Source organism: Nannobrachium achirus (assembly GCF_963921795.1).
Source record: "Nannobrachium achirus genome assembly, chromosome: 6".
NCBI classification, from domain to species: Eukaryota; Metazoa; Chordata; class Actinopteri; order Myctophiformes; family Myctophidae; genus Nannobrachium; species Nannobrachium achirus.
In genome coordinates this window covers 72012472-72024695 of record NC_137815.1, presented here as the reverse complement: position 1 = coordinate 72024695, position 12224 = coordinate 72012472, and the positions used below count along the sequence as shown (strand labels likewise).

At 45.4% G+C, this 12224-nt stretch overlaps 1 protein-coding gene across 1 annotated transcript in view; it reads left to right on the top strand.

The window, feature by feature from the left end:
- LOC308287621 (DDB1- and CUL4-associated factor 1-like) overlaps window positions 1–12224 on the top strand; it is a 61553-nt gene that overhangs the window by 31967 nt on the left and 17362 nt on the right. The window contains exons 11-18 of the mRNA XM_080728848.1: window positions 418–527; window positions 2246–2345; window positions 3258–3427; window positions 5936–6048; window positions 6289–6365; window positions 7773–7916; window positions 8557–8712; window positions 10744–11087. Of these exons, the coding sequence (XP_080584974.1) occupies window positions 418–527; window positions 2246–2345; window positions 3258–3427; window positions 5936–6048; window positions 6289–6365; window positions 7773–7916; window positions 8557–8712; window positions 10744–11087 (1214 nt within the window). The remainder of the gene's footprint in view (window positions 1–417; window positions 528–2245; window positions 2346–3257; window positions 3428–5935; window positions 6049–6288; window positions 6366–7772; window positions 7917–8556; window positions 8713–10743; window positions 11088–12224) is intronic.

Here is a 12224-nt window from a genome sequence, read left to right as displayed (position 1 = left end):
GTGCGAATTGGCACCTCGATAGAGTGCAGTCTAGTTTTAAGTGCAATATTCATGTGAGGGCTTCTAGTCTGGTCTCTGTCACATGACTAAAGGTGGTTGCACACCGCACTGCGTGTTTTCGTTGCGTTTTGGAAATCCGAAAGCCGTAGGCCAGGGAGAGAGAGAGGAAAGGGAGAGAGAGCAAGGGACTCAGTGCAACAGCTGCGAAAATCGGAAAAAATCAACCCTGGTCCGAAAATAAATACGAAACGGGCGGCAGTGTGCAAACGTGATTGACATAACGTGAGGTTGATTTTTTTATTCACGCATTCCGAAATTCACTCCGATATTCGGCCCGAAAAACGCAGCAGTGTGCAAAGACCTTAACACTTTGATGTTTATATCTCTTTGACCTCTGTGTTCTCCTGACCCTTGCAGATCAGTACGTTGGAGATCCTAAACGCAGATGACCAGGTGCCCGTACTGAGTGATGACCAGGTCTTCTCAAGCCGACAGACTGCCAAACATACCTGTATGGCCCTGCGCAGGTACTGACCACACTATAAACATACCTGTATGGCCCTGCGCAGGTACTGACCACACTATAAACATACCTGTATGGCCCTGCGCAGGTACTGACCACACTACAAACATACCTGTATGGCCCTGCGCAGGTACTGACCACACTATAAACATACCTGTATGGCCCTGCTCAGGTACTGACCACACTATAAACATACCTGTATGGCCCTAGCAGGTACTGACCACACTATAAACATACCTGTATGGCCCTAGCAGGTACTGACCACACTATAAACATACCTGTATGGCCCTAGCAGGTACTGACCACACTATAAACATACCTGTATGGCCCTGTGCAGGTACTGACCACACTACAAACATACCTGTATGGCCCTGCGCAGGTACTGAGCACACTATAAACATACCTGTATGGCCCTAGCAGGTACTGACCACACTATAAACATACCTGTATGGCCCTGCGCAGGTACTGAGCACACTATAAACATACCTGTATGGCCCTAGCAGGTACTGACCACACTATAAACATACCTGTATGGTCCTGCGCAGGTACTGAGCACACTATAAACATACCTGTATGGCCCTAGCAGGTACTGACCACACTATAAACATACCTGTATGGTCCTGCGCAGGTACTGAGCACACTATAAACATACCTGTATGGCCCTAGCAGGTACTGACCACACTATAAACATACCTGTATGGCCCTGTGCAGGTACTGACCACACTATAAACATACCTGTATGGCCCTAGCAGGTACTGAGCACACTATAAACATACCTGTATGGCCCTGTGCAGGTACTGACCTCACTATAAACATACCTGTATGGCCCTAGCAGGTACTGACCACACTATAAACATACCTGTATGGCCCTGTGCAGGTACTGACCACACTACAAACATACCTGTATGGCCCTGCGCAGGTACTGACCACACTACAACATGATACTGTATGCCAGGGGTCTTCAACATTTTCAGGCCAAGGACCCCTTAGTTGAGAGAGAGATGAAGCAGGGACCCCCAGAACCTCCATGTAGTTTCATTATTTGACAGCACGATCATCAGTGTATTTTGGATTCATGTCAATTTGTGTTTTCAGATATTTAACCACTTGAACCGTCAATAATAGACTTTACCTTTCACTCTGTGCTTAGTCTGCTCTTTTTCCCCTCTTAGTTTTCCCCTCTCGCGCTGCGAGGCGTTGTGAGCTTGTAGATCTGCTATTGGCTAAAGTTCTCTGGATATGGACACTAGGGTTCAAGTGGTTAATATAAAAAAGGAGAAAAGAACTTTCTTTCTATCACTCAAAGATTTGGAGGACCCCCTGTAGAAACTCTGAGGACCCCTAGGGGTCCCGGACAGCAAATTCTGACTTGGTCTTAGTCCTTTAAATAACACTATTTAGTTTTAGTCCTATTTTAGTCATCTGATATTGTCTAGTCGACTAAATATATAACATTCTTAGTCTTTTAGTCTGCTTTTGCTGTATGCAGCAGTGTTAAGCCTCTATCATAGTCCAAGGATGTAGAGCTATCACCTCACAGCGGTCACCTAAAATGTGATGGCTTATCACAAATCAGTCTGTTGGGTGGAAACCTCATATATTAATGTCCAAAACTACACTCGGTGAGGTGATAGCTCTTCCTTCACCTTGGACTATGATAGAGGCTTTAGCTTTAGTTGGAGTATGTCATATTTTTTTGATGTGAATGGTTTTATTCTGCAGGTACTTTGAGGCTCACCTGGCAGTGAAAACGGAGCAGGTCAAACAATCTCTCCACAGAACAGAAGGGGGCAGCACTGTGCACCAGCAGCCATATTATAAGGTAGCATTGTGGATGGTCTGTGTGATGTGTATTACAACCAGGGGGCCAGTTCGGATTTAAAATGAAGCAAACACGGAACTGAAAGTTCCTATGATTGGCCGCTAGTTGCGCTGTTCTGGCACCAGAAGCAACATGTTCTCCATATAGGATTCCATTCATTTCCCCCGAACTTTGACATTTGATTTTCTTACCTTAATAAACATTGTCACAAATACTTTATGGTTCCTGTCGCTAGTTTATAGCCTCGTTTCAATCACCATGACATGCGTTTTGTGAAAATATAGTCCAATTTATGTTATGATTGATGTTAAAGCAGCGTATGCAGTAGGAGGGGCTTGTGATCATAGGCGTGTGATGATTCTTCTTCGTGTGCTTTATTTTTGGCAAGCTCAACACCACATTCTCCCAAGTATCCCTGCATTGGCAGCCAATAGCATTAGAGATGTTACCATTTCTACCAATGAACGTTGAGTTCTACAATGATGGCGGCACCCGTACAAGGGCCAAAAAAAGCTTCATTTTCGCAGCATAGAAACCAAGGGCTTCCCACCGTCCTTATTCTTTACAGTCTATGATTACAACTTCTACTACTAATATATCTGCTACTAGTAGTACTATTTCTACTACCAATACTGTATCATGTATATCTGTTATTAGGTGTAGAACTAAACCTAAACCAGTGTTCTCAAACATTTTCGTGTGTGTGTGTGTGTGTGTGTGTGCGTGCGTGTGTGTGTGCGCGTGTGTGCGCGTGCGTGTGTGTGTGCGTGTGTGTGTGTGCGCGCGCGTGTGTGTGTGCGCGTGTGTGTGTGTGTGCGTGTGTGTGTGTGTGCGCGCGCGTGTGTGTGTGTGTGTGTGTGTGTGCGCGCGTGTGTGTGTGTGTGTGTGTGTGTGCGCGCCTCCTCCCCCCAGCCCTGCTCCTACACCCGGGAGCAGGTGGTTGAGATGATGGAGTTCCTGATAGATTGCGGTGCTCCTTATGTCCACTGGGGGCAGGCTGACGCCTTCTACAAGCTGTCCTGTGTTCCTCTGACGCTGCAGCTCATCTCCACGGCCTGCGACTGGAGGACCTACTATGGCAGGTAACACAATATCAATCTAGAAAAACAGAGGGTAATAATAATAACGCTAATAACGTCATTATTCATATCACGTGTCAGTGTTGTTTTCTCTGCATAACTTTAAGACGTAGCCTAGTAGTGAAAACAGCCGATCTACAAGCTCACAATGCGGCGCGGGGGGGGGGAGGGTCCGTAAGGGCCGGGGGTCGCGAGTCAAAATGTGATTATTTTGGGGGTCGCGGCCAGAAAAGGTTGAGGACCCCTGATATGTTCATAATGTTGATATAAATATGTTGTTAATGTTAGTACTCTCTCCTCATGGAGGCCTGCGATGCTCTGAGACTGGGACAATATCCTTTTGATGGATTCCAACTTCCAATTTTGATGGATTTCCAACATAGAATTTGGCAGTGGTCATCCCTGGTGTAGTGGTTAGTGCATATGCCCTTCGTGCGGAAGGTGAGTGGTTCAAACCCTGCCTAAGCCGACGTCAGCAAGGGGGGAAGACAATAGCCAGCCCCATGGCCTCCCCTAAGTAACAAGAAATCTTGTGAAATACAATGTTGTCAACCAATCATCAAGGATGACGCCACCGACGATGATTCTTAAGTCCTGCAGCTGACAAACATGCCTTGTTACAGTCAAGGCAGTGGAACGGCTGTTGAGGCTGTTGAGGAGCCAGGTGAAAAACCTGAAGAGCCTGTTGAAGAGCCTGAATATCCTGTTGTTGAGCCGCCTGTTGTGGAGCCTGTTGTTGAGCCGCCTGTTGTGGAGCCTGTTGTTGAGCCGCCTGTTGTGGAGCCTGTTGTTGAGCCTGTTGTTGAGCCTGTTGTTGAGCCGCCTGTTGTGGAGCCTGTTGTTGAGCCGCCTGTTGTTGAGCCTGTTGTTGAGCCTGTTGTTGAGCCGCCTGTTGTGGAGCCTGTTGTTGAGCCGCCTGTTGTTGAGCCTGTTGTTGAGCCTGTTGTTGAGCCGCCTGTTGTGGAGCCTGTTGTTGAGCCGCCTGTTGTTGAGCCTGTTGTTGAGCCTGTTGTTGAGCCTGTTGTTGAGCCGCCTGTTGTGGAGCCTGTTGTTGAGCCGCCTGTTGTGGAGCCGCCTGTTGTTGAGCCTGTTGAAGAGCCTGAAGAGCCTGTTGAAGAGCCTGAATATCCTGTTGTTGTTGAGCCACCTGTTGAAGAGCCTGTTGAAGGGTCTGTTGAGGAGGTAGGATTATATCAGCAATTATCGTTCCAACTTCCCAAAGCATCGAGGCTACAGTTAAAACGATCACAATACCCACAGCTGTTTCAAGGGTCCCATGGGTACCCATGGCTCTTTCAAATAGCAACATGAAACTCATCATGGAAAATGAAAATGAAAAATTGCTACTCAGAAGGAACTGGTTTCTAGGGTTAGGACCCGCCGCAGTGGTGTCTGGTAAGAACTTAACCGAGATGCCTTGAATCGTATGAGAGGCCCTGAAGTCTTGCTGGGAGAACTAGCTGAGTATCTTCAGATGGCTGGAGGTGATGATAAGCTAAGCTTTAGGTCTGAGTCGAGGAATGCTTGTGGTGTCTTTGGTGCCAGAGGCTCCTATTTATAGGGCTCATTTGTGTACGAGGTGTATCAGCGTGATGTCATCTTGATGAGGTCAGTAGCTAGACATCTCCATATATGGGCCGCTCATTTGGGTACGATGTGACATCAGCGTGATGTCATCCTGATGAGGTCAGCAGCTTGATATCTCCATATATGGAGATATCCCAACGTGAGATGAGGTGAGATACATCAGTCATCTCCATATATGGAGATTCAATTCAGATTCAACTTCAATGCGTGGTCATCGAGGGAAGGGGAGTGTTACAGTAGTGCTATGGGTTTAGGTGGATTCTGAAGAGGTGAGTCTTCAGTCCATGGCAGAAGCTAGGGAGTGAGTCTGTAGTTCTAATGGAAGCTAGGGATTGAGTCTGTAGTTCTAATGGAAGCTAGGGAGAGAGTCTGTAGTTCTAATGGAAGCTAGGGAGTGAGTCTGTAGTTCTAATGGAAGCTAGGGATTGAGTCTGTAGTTCTAATGGAAGCTAGGGAGTGAGTCTGTAGTTCTAATGGAAGCTAGGGATTGAGTCTGTAGTTCTAATGGAAGCTAGGGAGTGAGTCTGTAGTTCTAATGGAAGCTAGGGAGTGAGTCTGTAGTTATAATGGAAGCTAGGGAGTGAGACTGTAGTTCTAATGGAAGCTAGGGAGTGAGTCTGTAGTTCTAAGTGTGACAGGGAGTTTATTCCACAGTTTGGGGGCCAGGAGGGCAAATTGTCTAGGACAAGTGGATTTCTGTCCTGGGGTTTTTAGTGAGGGTTCTGTCAGCATCCCTGTGTTGGCTGATCTGAGTGAACGGGTGGGGTTGTAGGGGTTGATCAGGTTTTGGAGGTATGGAGGAGCCATACCTTAGGCTGCTTTGAATGTCAGCATCAGGGTTTTGTATTCAGTGCGGGCCGCAACCGGGAGCCAGTGGTGGGAGCGGAGAAGAGGATAATATATCATCTTTTCTCTCCTCTGCAGGAGCGACACGGTGCGGTACGCTCTGGATATCCTGGCCATTCTGACTGTGGTTCCTAAGATCCAGATGGCCCTGGTATCTCTGGATGAGAGCCGCTCTCCCGACTCCACCATTGGTCAGTAAAAGAGCTGTTTTATCCTTCTCTTCTTTTGTTTTGTTCAGATGTTTGTGGTTTTTGCTTAACTTATGGCCTGAAGATTGAAGATTCAAATCCTCACAAGGCTGGGGGTGTTTTGTTGGCTGAGAGAGTCCACTGCACTGCAAATTAGGACGGCACAAGCAAAACGATGTGTCATGCACCAAACTGTTTCCAGCTGTGAGGAAAATAAAGTTCCTGTCTTGTGTGTTTGTACAGGAATGGGGATCATCCTGGGCTTGGCAGAGGGAGAGGTGTTTGCTAACGACGCTGAGATCCAGAAGTCTGCCCTGCAGGTAACCAGTGATGCACAGACCGCTGATGTCCAACACTTAAAGCAGCTGTCCAAAGCAGCTGTCCAGAATTTTGTGTTGACCAAGTTACCTATTTTGTTCTCCTAAGTACATTTTTTTTAATAGACTACGCATCACCCACCCTGTAGACAATATGCCTTCCGGTGTGTTCCAAGATTTCTAGCGGAAGTGCTGCGTTTAACGGACGTTACGTCATGCGATGCGGGTCTGTTTACATTCCCCAGCGAAAAAACTAAAATAGATTGTAGCTCTTAATATGTGTAACATTGCTTGAACCAATGTTTTTGTTTGTATATTGTTTATTGTGAGCGCAACCGACGGAGCAGGAGACGTAGATCAGATTTTTTCGTGCAGGGAATACGTTTGCAGGAACACTGCACTGTGAAAAAAATACAGCTTCCGGGAAAATTCAGCCCCACCTCCTAGAACCGTTTCTGCCTTCTATTTTCACCAGGCTTTTCTCTTCGCAGATGAGTAAGCCTGGCTACGCGAGGCTACGCATCACCTATCAGCCATGTACAACAGACACGCGTTATTTAAAAACAAACCGAGGGAAAGACACAACGTATCACTGTGCACTGTATATCAATCAGGGATCCAGTAGGAAGGTGTATTTACCAAAATCATTGAAATAGACTAGAGAGTTAAGACCATTTGATCTCGCGATCATGTGCTTCATGTATTGTGCATGTTCCATTGGCACCCATAATAAGGATTCAGTGTGGGGACCAGGCCTGGAATTTTGTCATTTCAGGGGCGTGGCCACTTGGCCTTTGGTGTTGTCTATTTTGTGAGGGCACAAAGGCCAAATGCCAGGGCAGGAAGGCCATCAAATAGCCTAAAACAAGATTTTTAGTCCATTGAAATAATTTGTTGAATTTAAGGGTTAGGGATGATAACCTAATCTGCAGTGAAATAGATAAATGATGGTATTTACAATCTGATCCATGCTCAGCCCTGCACCAATCAAAGTCACTGGATTGGTTTAAAGATGGGGACTCGGGAGTTAAGATTTCAGATTCTCAACAAAAGACACTGAGGAGCAACGGTGGCCTTCATGGCCTTCATGGCCTCTATGAAATTCCTGCCCTGGTTGGGACTACAGTATTGTTTGGAACTATTGGTCACTCGATGGCAAGCTTTATTTCCACATTCGTCTTGTTTTTGTTGTTATCTTTGAGCGCACCAAAACAAATTCCAAATCCCAACTGTAAGTTAATTTTGACCGTAGAATATTATATTTCTTTGTTTACAAACGGAAGTCTAACAATATAACGTTACAAACGGAAGTCTAACAATATAACGTTATTTTATTTATAATGGTATCTCTTGCAATTAAAAAGAAGAAAAACTTGACTCATTTGATGTAATGACTCCTCTCTCCTACAGGTGATTACAAACTGTGTCTGTGCTCCAGACAAGAGTCTCAGCACGGTGGGTGGGTTTGCGGTGTCCCCCCAGCCCCCCCCTGCCCCTCACAACAAGGTGCTGGCCCGCATGTGGAGGCTGGTGCAGAACAACAACGGCATTAAGGTGACTTCTGTTGCTCCAAGTGTACTATTTTAAATGCATTTATTTCAAATGTTTGCAAAACGCATCACTGATGATGCAAAATGCATCACTAGTACATGCTGAAATACTAAAATATCTAAAAAAACAGATTGAACACAAAAAATAAATAAAGGATTGTGTTGATCGTGTCCCAAACAACAATAAAATAAGATCTGGTTGTTCCAGAGGTGAACTGGCCCTTTAAGGATTACAGTACACCAAAAAAGTCCTTGCAGTCTTGTTTCCACATTTCATTTCATAGTCTTGTATTCAGTTCATCAACATAAAAAACGTAAAAAAAAAAATTCTCATCACAATTATAAAACTCAATGTACAGAGTAGGAAAGAACCTTATTATTGTGATATAGCTCTACAACAAACGTAGTAAATATGGATTAAGTGGTTAAGCTTAACTACTTGAGCCCCAGCATCCACATTCTGGGGGAACATTAGCCAAAAATAGACGATCTACAAGATCACAACGCGGTACGTTATGAGCTCATAGATGGGCTATTTTTGGTGAAGAGATTTAGTGTTGGCGGACCAAGTGCAGATTTAAATCTGGTACAGTTTACTAAGTCTAGAGGGTTTGAGTGGTTAATTGTGTTGTTGTTCTGTTCAGGTGCTGCTGTCGCTGTTGTCCATTAAGATGCCCATAACGGACGCAGACCGGATCCGCTCCCTGGCCTGCAAGGCTCTGGTGGGCTTGTCTCGCTGCTCGGCCATCAGGCAGATCATTAGCAAGCTGCCTCTCTTCAGTAGTGGTCACATTCAGCAGGTCAGTCTCTCCTCTGTTCAGTAGTGGTCACATTCAGCAGGTCAGTCTCTATTCAGTAGTGGTCACATTCAGCAGGTCAGTCTGTTCAGTAGTGGTCACATTCAGCAGGTCAGTCTCTATTCAGTAGTGGTCACATTCAGCAGGTCAGTCTGTTCAGTAGTGGTCACATTCAGCAGGTCAGTCTATTCAGTAGTGGTCACATTCAGCAGGTCAGTCTGTTCTGTTCAGTAGTGGACACATTCAGCAGGTCAGTCTGTTCTGTTCAGTAGTGGTCACATTCAGCAGGTCAGTCTCTGTTCAGTAGTGGTCACATTCAGCAGGTCAGTCTCTATGTTCAGCAGTGGTCACATTCAGCAGGTCAGTCTCTATTCAGTAGTGGTCACATTCAGCAGGTCAGTCTGTTCAGCAGTGGTCACATTCAGCAGGTCAGTCTCTGTTCAGCAGTGGTCACATTCAGCAGGTCAGTCTGTTCAGCAGTGGTCACATTCAGCAGGTCAGTCTGTCCTCTGTTCAGCAGTGGTCACATTCAGCAGGTCAGTCTGTCCTCTGTTCAGTAGTGGTCACATTCAGCAGGTCAGTCTCTCTGTTCAGTAGTGGTCACATTCAGCAGGTCAGTCTCTCTGTTCAGTAGTGGTCACATTCAGCAGGTCAGTCTCTCTGTTCAGCAGTGGTCACATTCAGCAGGTCAGTCTCTCTGTTCAGTAGTGGTCACATTCAGCAGGTCAGTCTCTCTGTTCAGCAGTGGTCACATTCAGCAGGTCAGTCTGTTCAGCAGTGGTCACATTCAGCAGGTCAGTCTGTTCAGCAGTGGTCACATTCAGCAGGTCAGTCTCTCTGTTCAGCAGTGGTCACATTCAGCAGGTCAGTCTGTTCAGCAGTGGTCACATTCAGCAGGTCAGTCTCTCTGTTCAGCAGTGGTCACATTCAGCAGGTCAGTCTCTCTGTTCAGCAGTGGTCACATTCAGCAGGTCAGTCTCTCTGTTCAGTAGTGGTCACATTCAGCAGGTCAGTCTCTCTGTTCAGCAGTGGTCACATTCAGCAGGTCAGTCTCTCTGTTCAGCAGTGGTCACATTCAGCAGGTCAGTCTCTCTGTTCAGCAGTGGTCACATTCAGCAGGTCAGTCTGTTCAGCAGTGGTCACATTCAGCAGGTCAGTCTGTTCAGTAGTGGTCACATTCAGCAGGTCAGTCTCTCTGTTCAGCAGTGGTCACATTCAGCAGGTCAGTCTCTCTGTTCAGCAGTGGTCACATTCAGCAGGTCAGTCTCTCTGTTCAGCAGTGGTCACATTCAGCAGGTCAGTCTCTCTGTTCAGCAGTGGTCACATTCAGCAGGTCAGTCTCTGCAAAACCGTACGTCCAGTGTCAGAATTAAGCCTGATTTATACTTGCTGTATGCCACTCAGTTATACAGCAGTGTAACATTTTCTGCTGAAATGATTAAATGCATATTTTTCATTTTTCACGTTCCCTTTTCTTTGACGATGGCTAGCTAGATTGCCATTTGAATGACTATAGAGAAAACGTAAACCTACACAAAATCTGAATCAACGAAGCCATTCATTAAAAAACATAATCATAGTCTTCATGATTATGTACTGTACTTACTGTATGTATGTTGTGTACTGTACTTACTGTATGTATGTTGTGTACTGTACTTACTGTATGTATGTTGTGTACTGTACTTACTGTATGTATGTTGTGTACTGTACTTACTGTATGTATGTTGTGTACTGTACTTACTGTATGTATGTTGTGTACTGTACTTACTGTATGTATGTTGTGTACTGTACTTACTGTATGTATGTTGTGTACTGTACTTACTGTATGTATGTTGTGTACTGTACTTACTGTATGTATGCTGGAGCTGTGAATAAAACAAATGACACATAGACGTCAGTATGGTCCTTCATGGCTCCATAGTCTTGGCTGCCATTTCTTTTCTCCACCCAGGAGATCATGTGTCTTATAGCTCTGCAGTGGGCTGCAATAATAATGAATTATATGTTAACAGTTTTTTTCCTTCTGTCCCCCAGCTGATGAAGGAGCCGGTGTTGCAGGACAAGCGCTCGGAGCACGTTCGTTTCTGCCGCTACGCGGCCGAGCTGACGGAGCGGGTCTCCGGCAAGCCTCTGCTCATCAGCACGGACGTGTCGCTGGCCCGCCTGCAGAGAGCCAACGTGGTGGCCCAGTCCCGCATCACCTTCCCTGAGAAGGAGCTTCTGATGCTGATCCGCAGCCACCTGCTGGCCAAGGGCCTTCAGGACACGGCCAGCACGCTGTCCAGAGAGGCCAACCTGCCTCTCTGTCAGGCCTCCTCGTCTGCGTCCTGCGTCAGCCCCACCTCCTCCTCCTCGCCCGCAGTAGCGGTGCTGCCCAGGTAGGGTTTGGGCCATGTGGTGATAAATATCGTTGAGACGATACAATGTCTCCACGATAGGGCATTCACCAAATATTCGAATATTTGAATATCAAAGTCACTATTCGACGCTGTTCACCGTAGTCGAATATTCGCTTATTTTTCTTTTTTTATTGTTTTCTCCTTTTTTTTCTTTTTTTTAAAAAAAATCTGTTTATTAGTTTTATAGAAAAATATATAGCTTATAAAGCTTGGCTAGATAGGAAGTCATAAGAATGAGTTGTCAATGCCCCTGGTGGATGAATTTGTTAATGCTCTATACCAGGGGTTCTCAAACCTTTTTAGGCCGTGCCCCCCAAAATAAACATATTTGAACTGGGGACCCCCACCCTGAAAAGCACTTGGAATTGTAGGTATTACATTTAATGTGACTCAGTTCCGCAGATAAATATTGTGAAAATAGCCGATCTACATGAGCATGTAGATCTGCTATTTTCACAATGTTCGCCTCTTGCTTACTTAATATTTGACAGTTTGGCCAGTTCTGTCGAATATTCGACTATTCGGAAACTTTGAGGTCGAATAATTAGAATACTAAAAATCACTATTCGTGAATGCCTTTTCAGAGATATCGTATATATCGTGATACAATGAGGGAGCCTTATAAAAAATCCTGTTGAATTGTTAATACAGAGATTCATTGCAGAATTCAATTAAACCTGCATTTTTGTCTAAATCAGTTTTTCACAAACTTTAAAATAACTCTGACAGTATACAAATGAAACCAAATGGACCCATTTGGTTTCATTTGTATACTGTCAGAGTTAAACAAATGAAACCAAATGGACCCATTTGGTTTCATTTGTATCCTGTCAGAGTTCCATACTTGTAAGGATCAATCAAGAGTCCCTGGACCCCACATTGAGGACCACTGGTTTGTTACTCCTTTTTCTTTTAGTTGTTCTTACCATGTAGGCGTGTACTGTAGGGGGTGGTTGTACTGTTCAGTAACTTACCATGTAGTCGTGTACTGTAGGGGGTTGTTGTCCTGTTCAGTAACTTACCATGTAGGCATGTACTGTAGGGGGTTGTTGTCCTGTTCAGTAACTTACCATGTAGGCGTGTACTGTAGGGGGTTGTTACTGTATACTGTTCAGT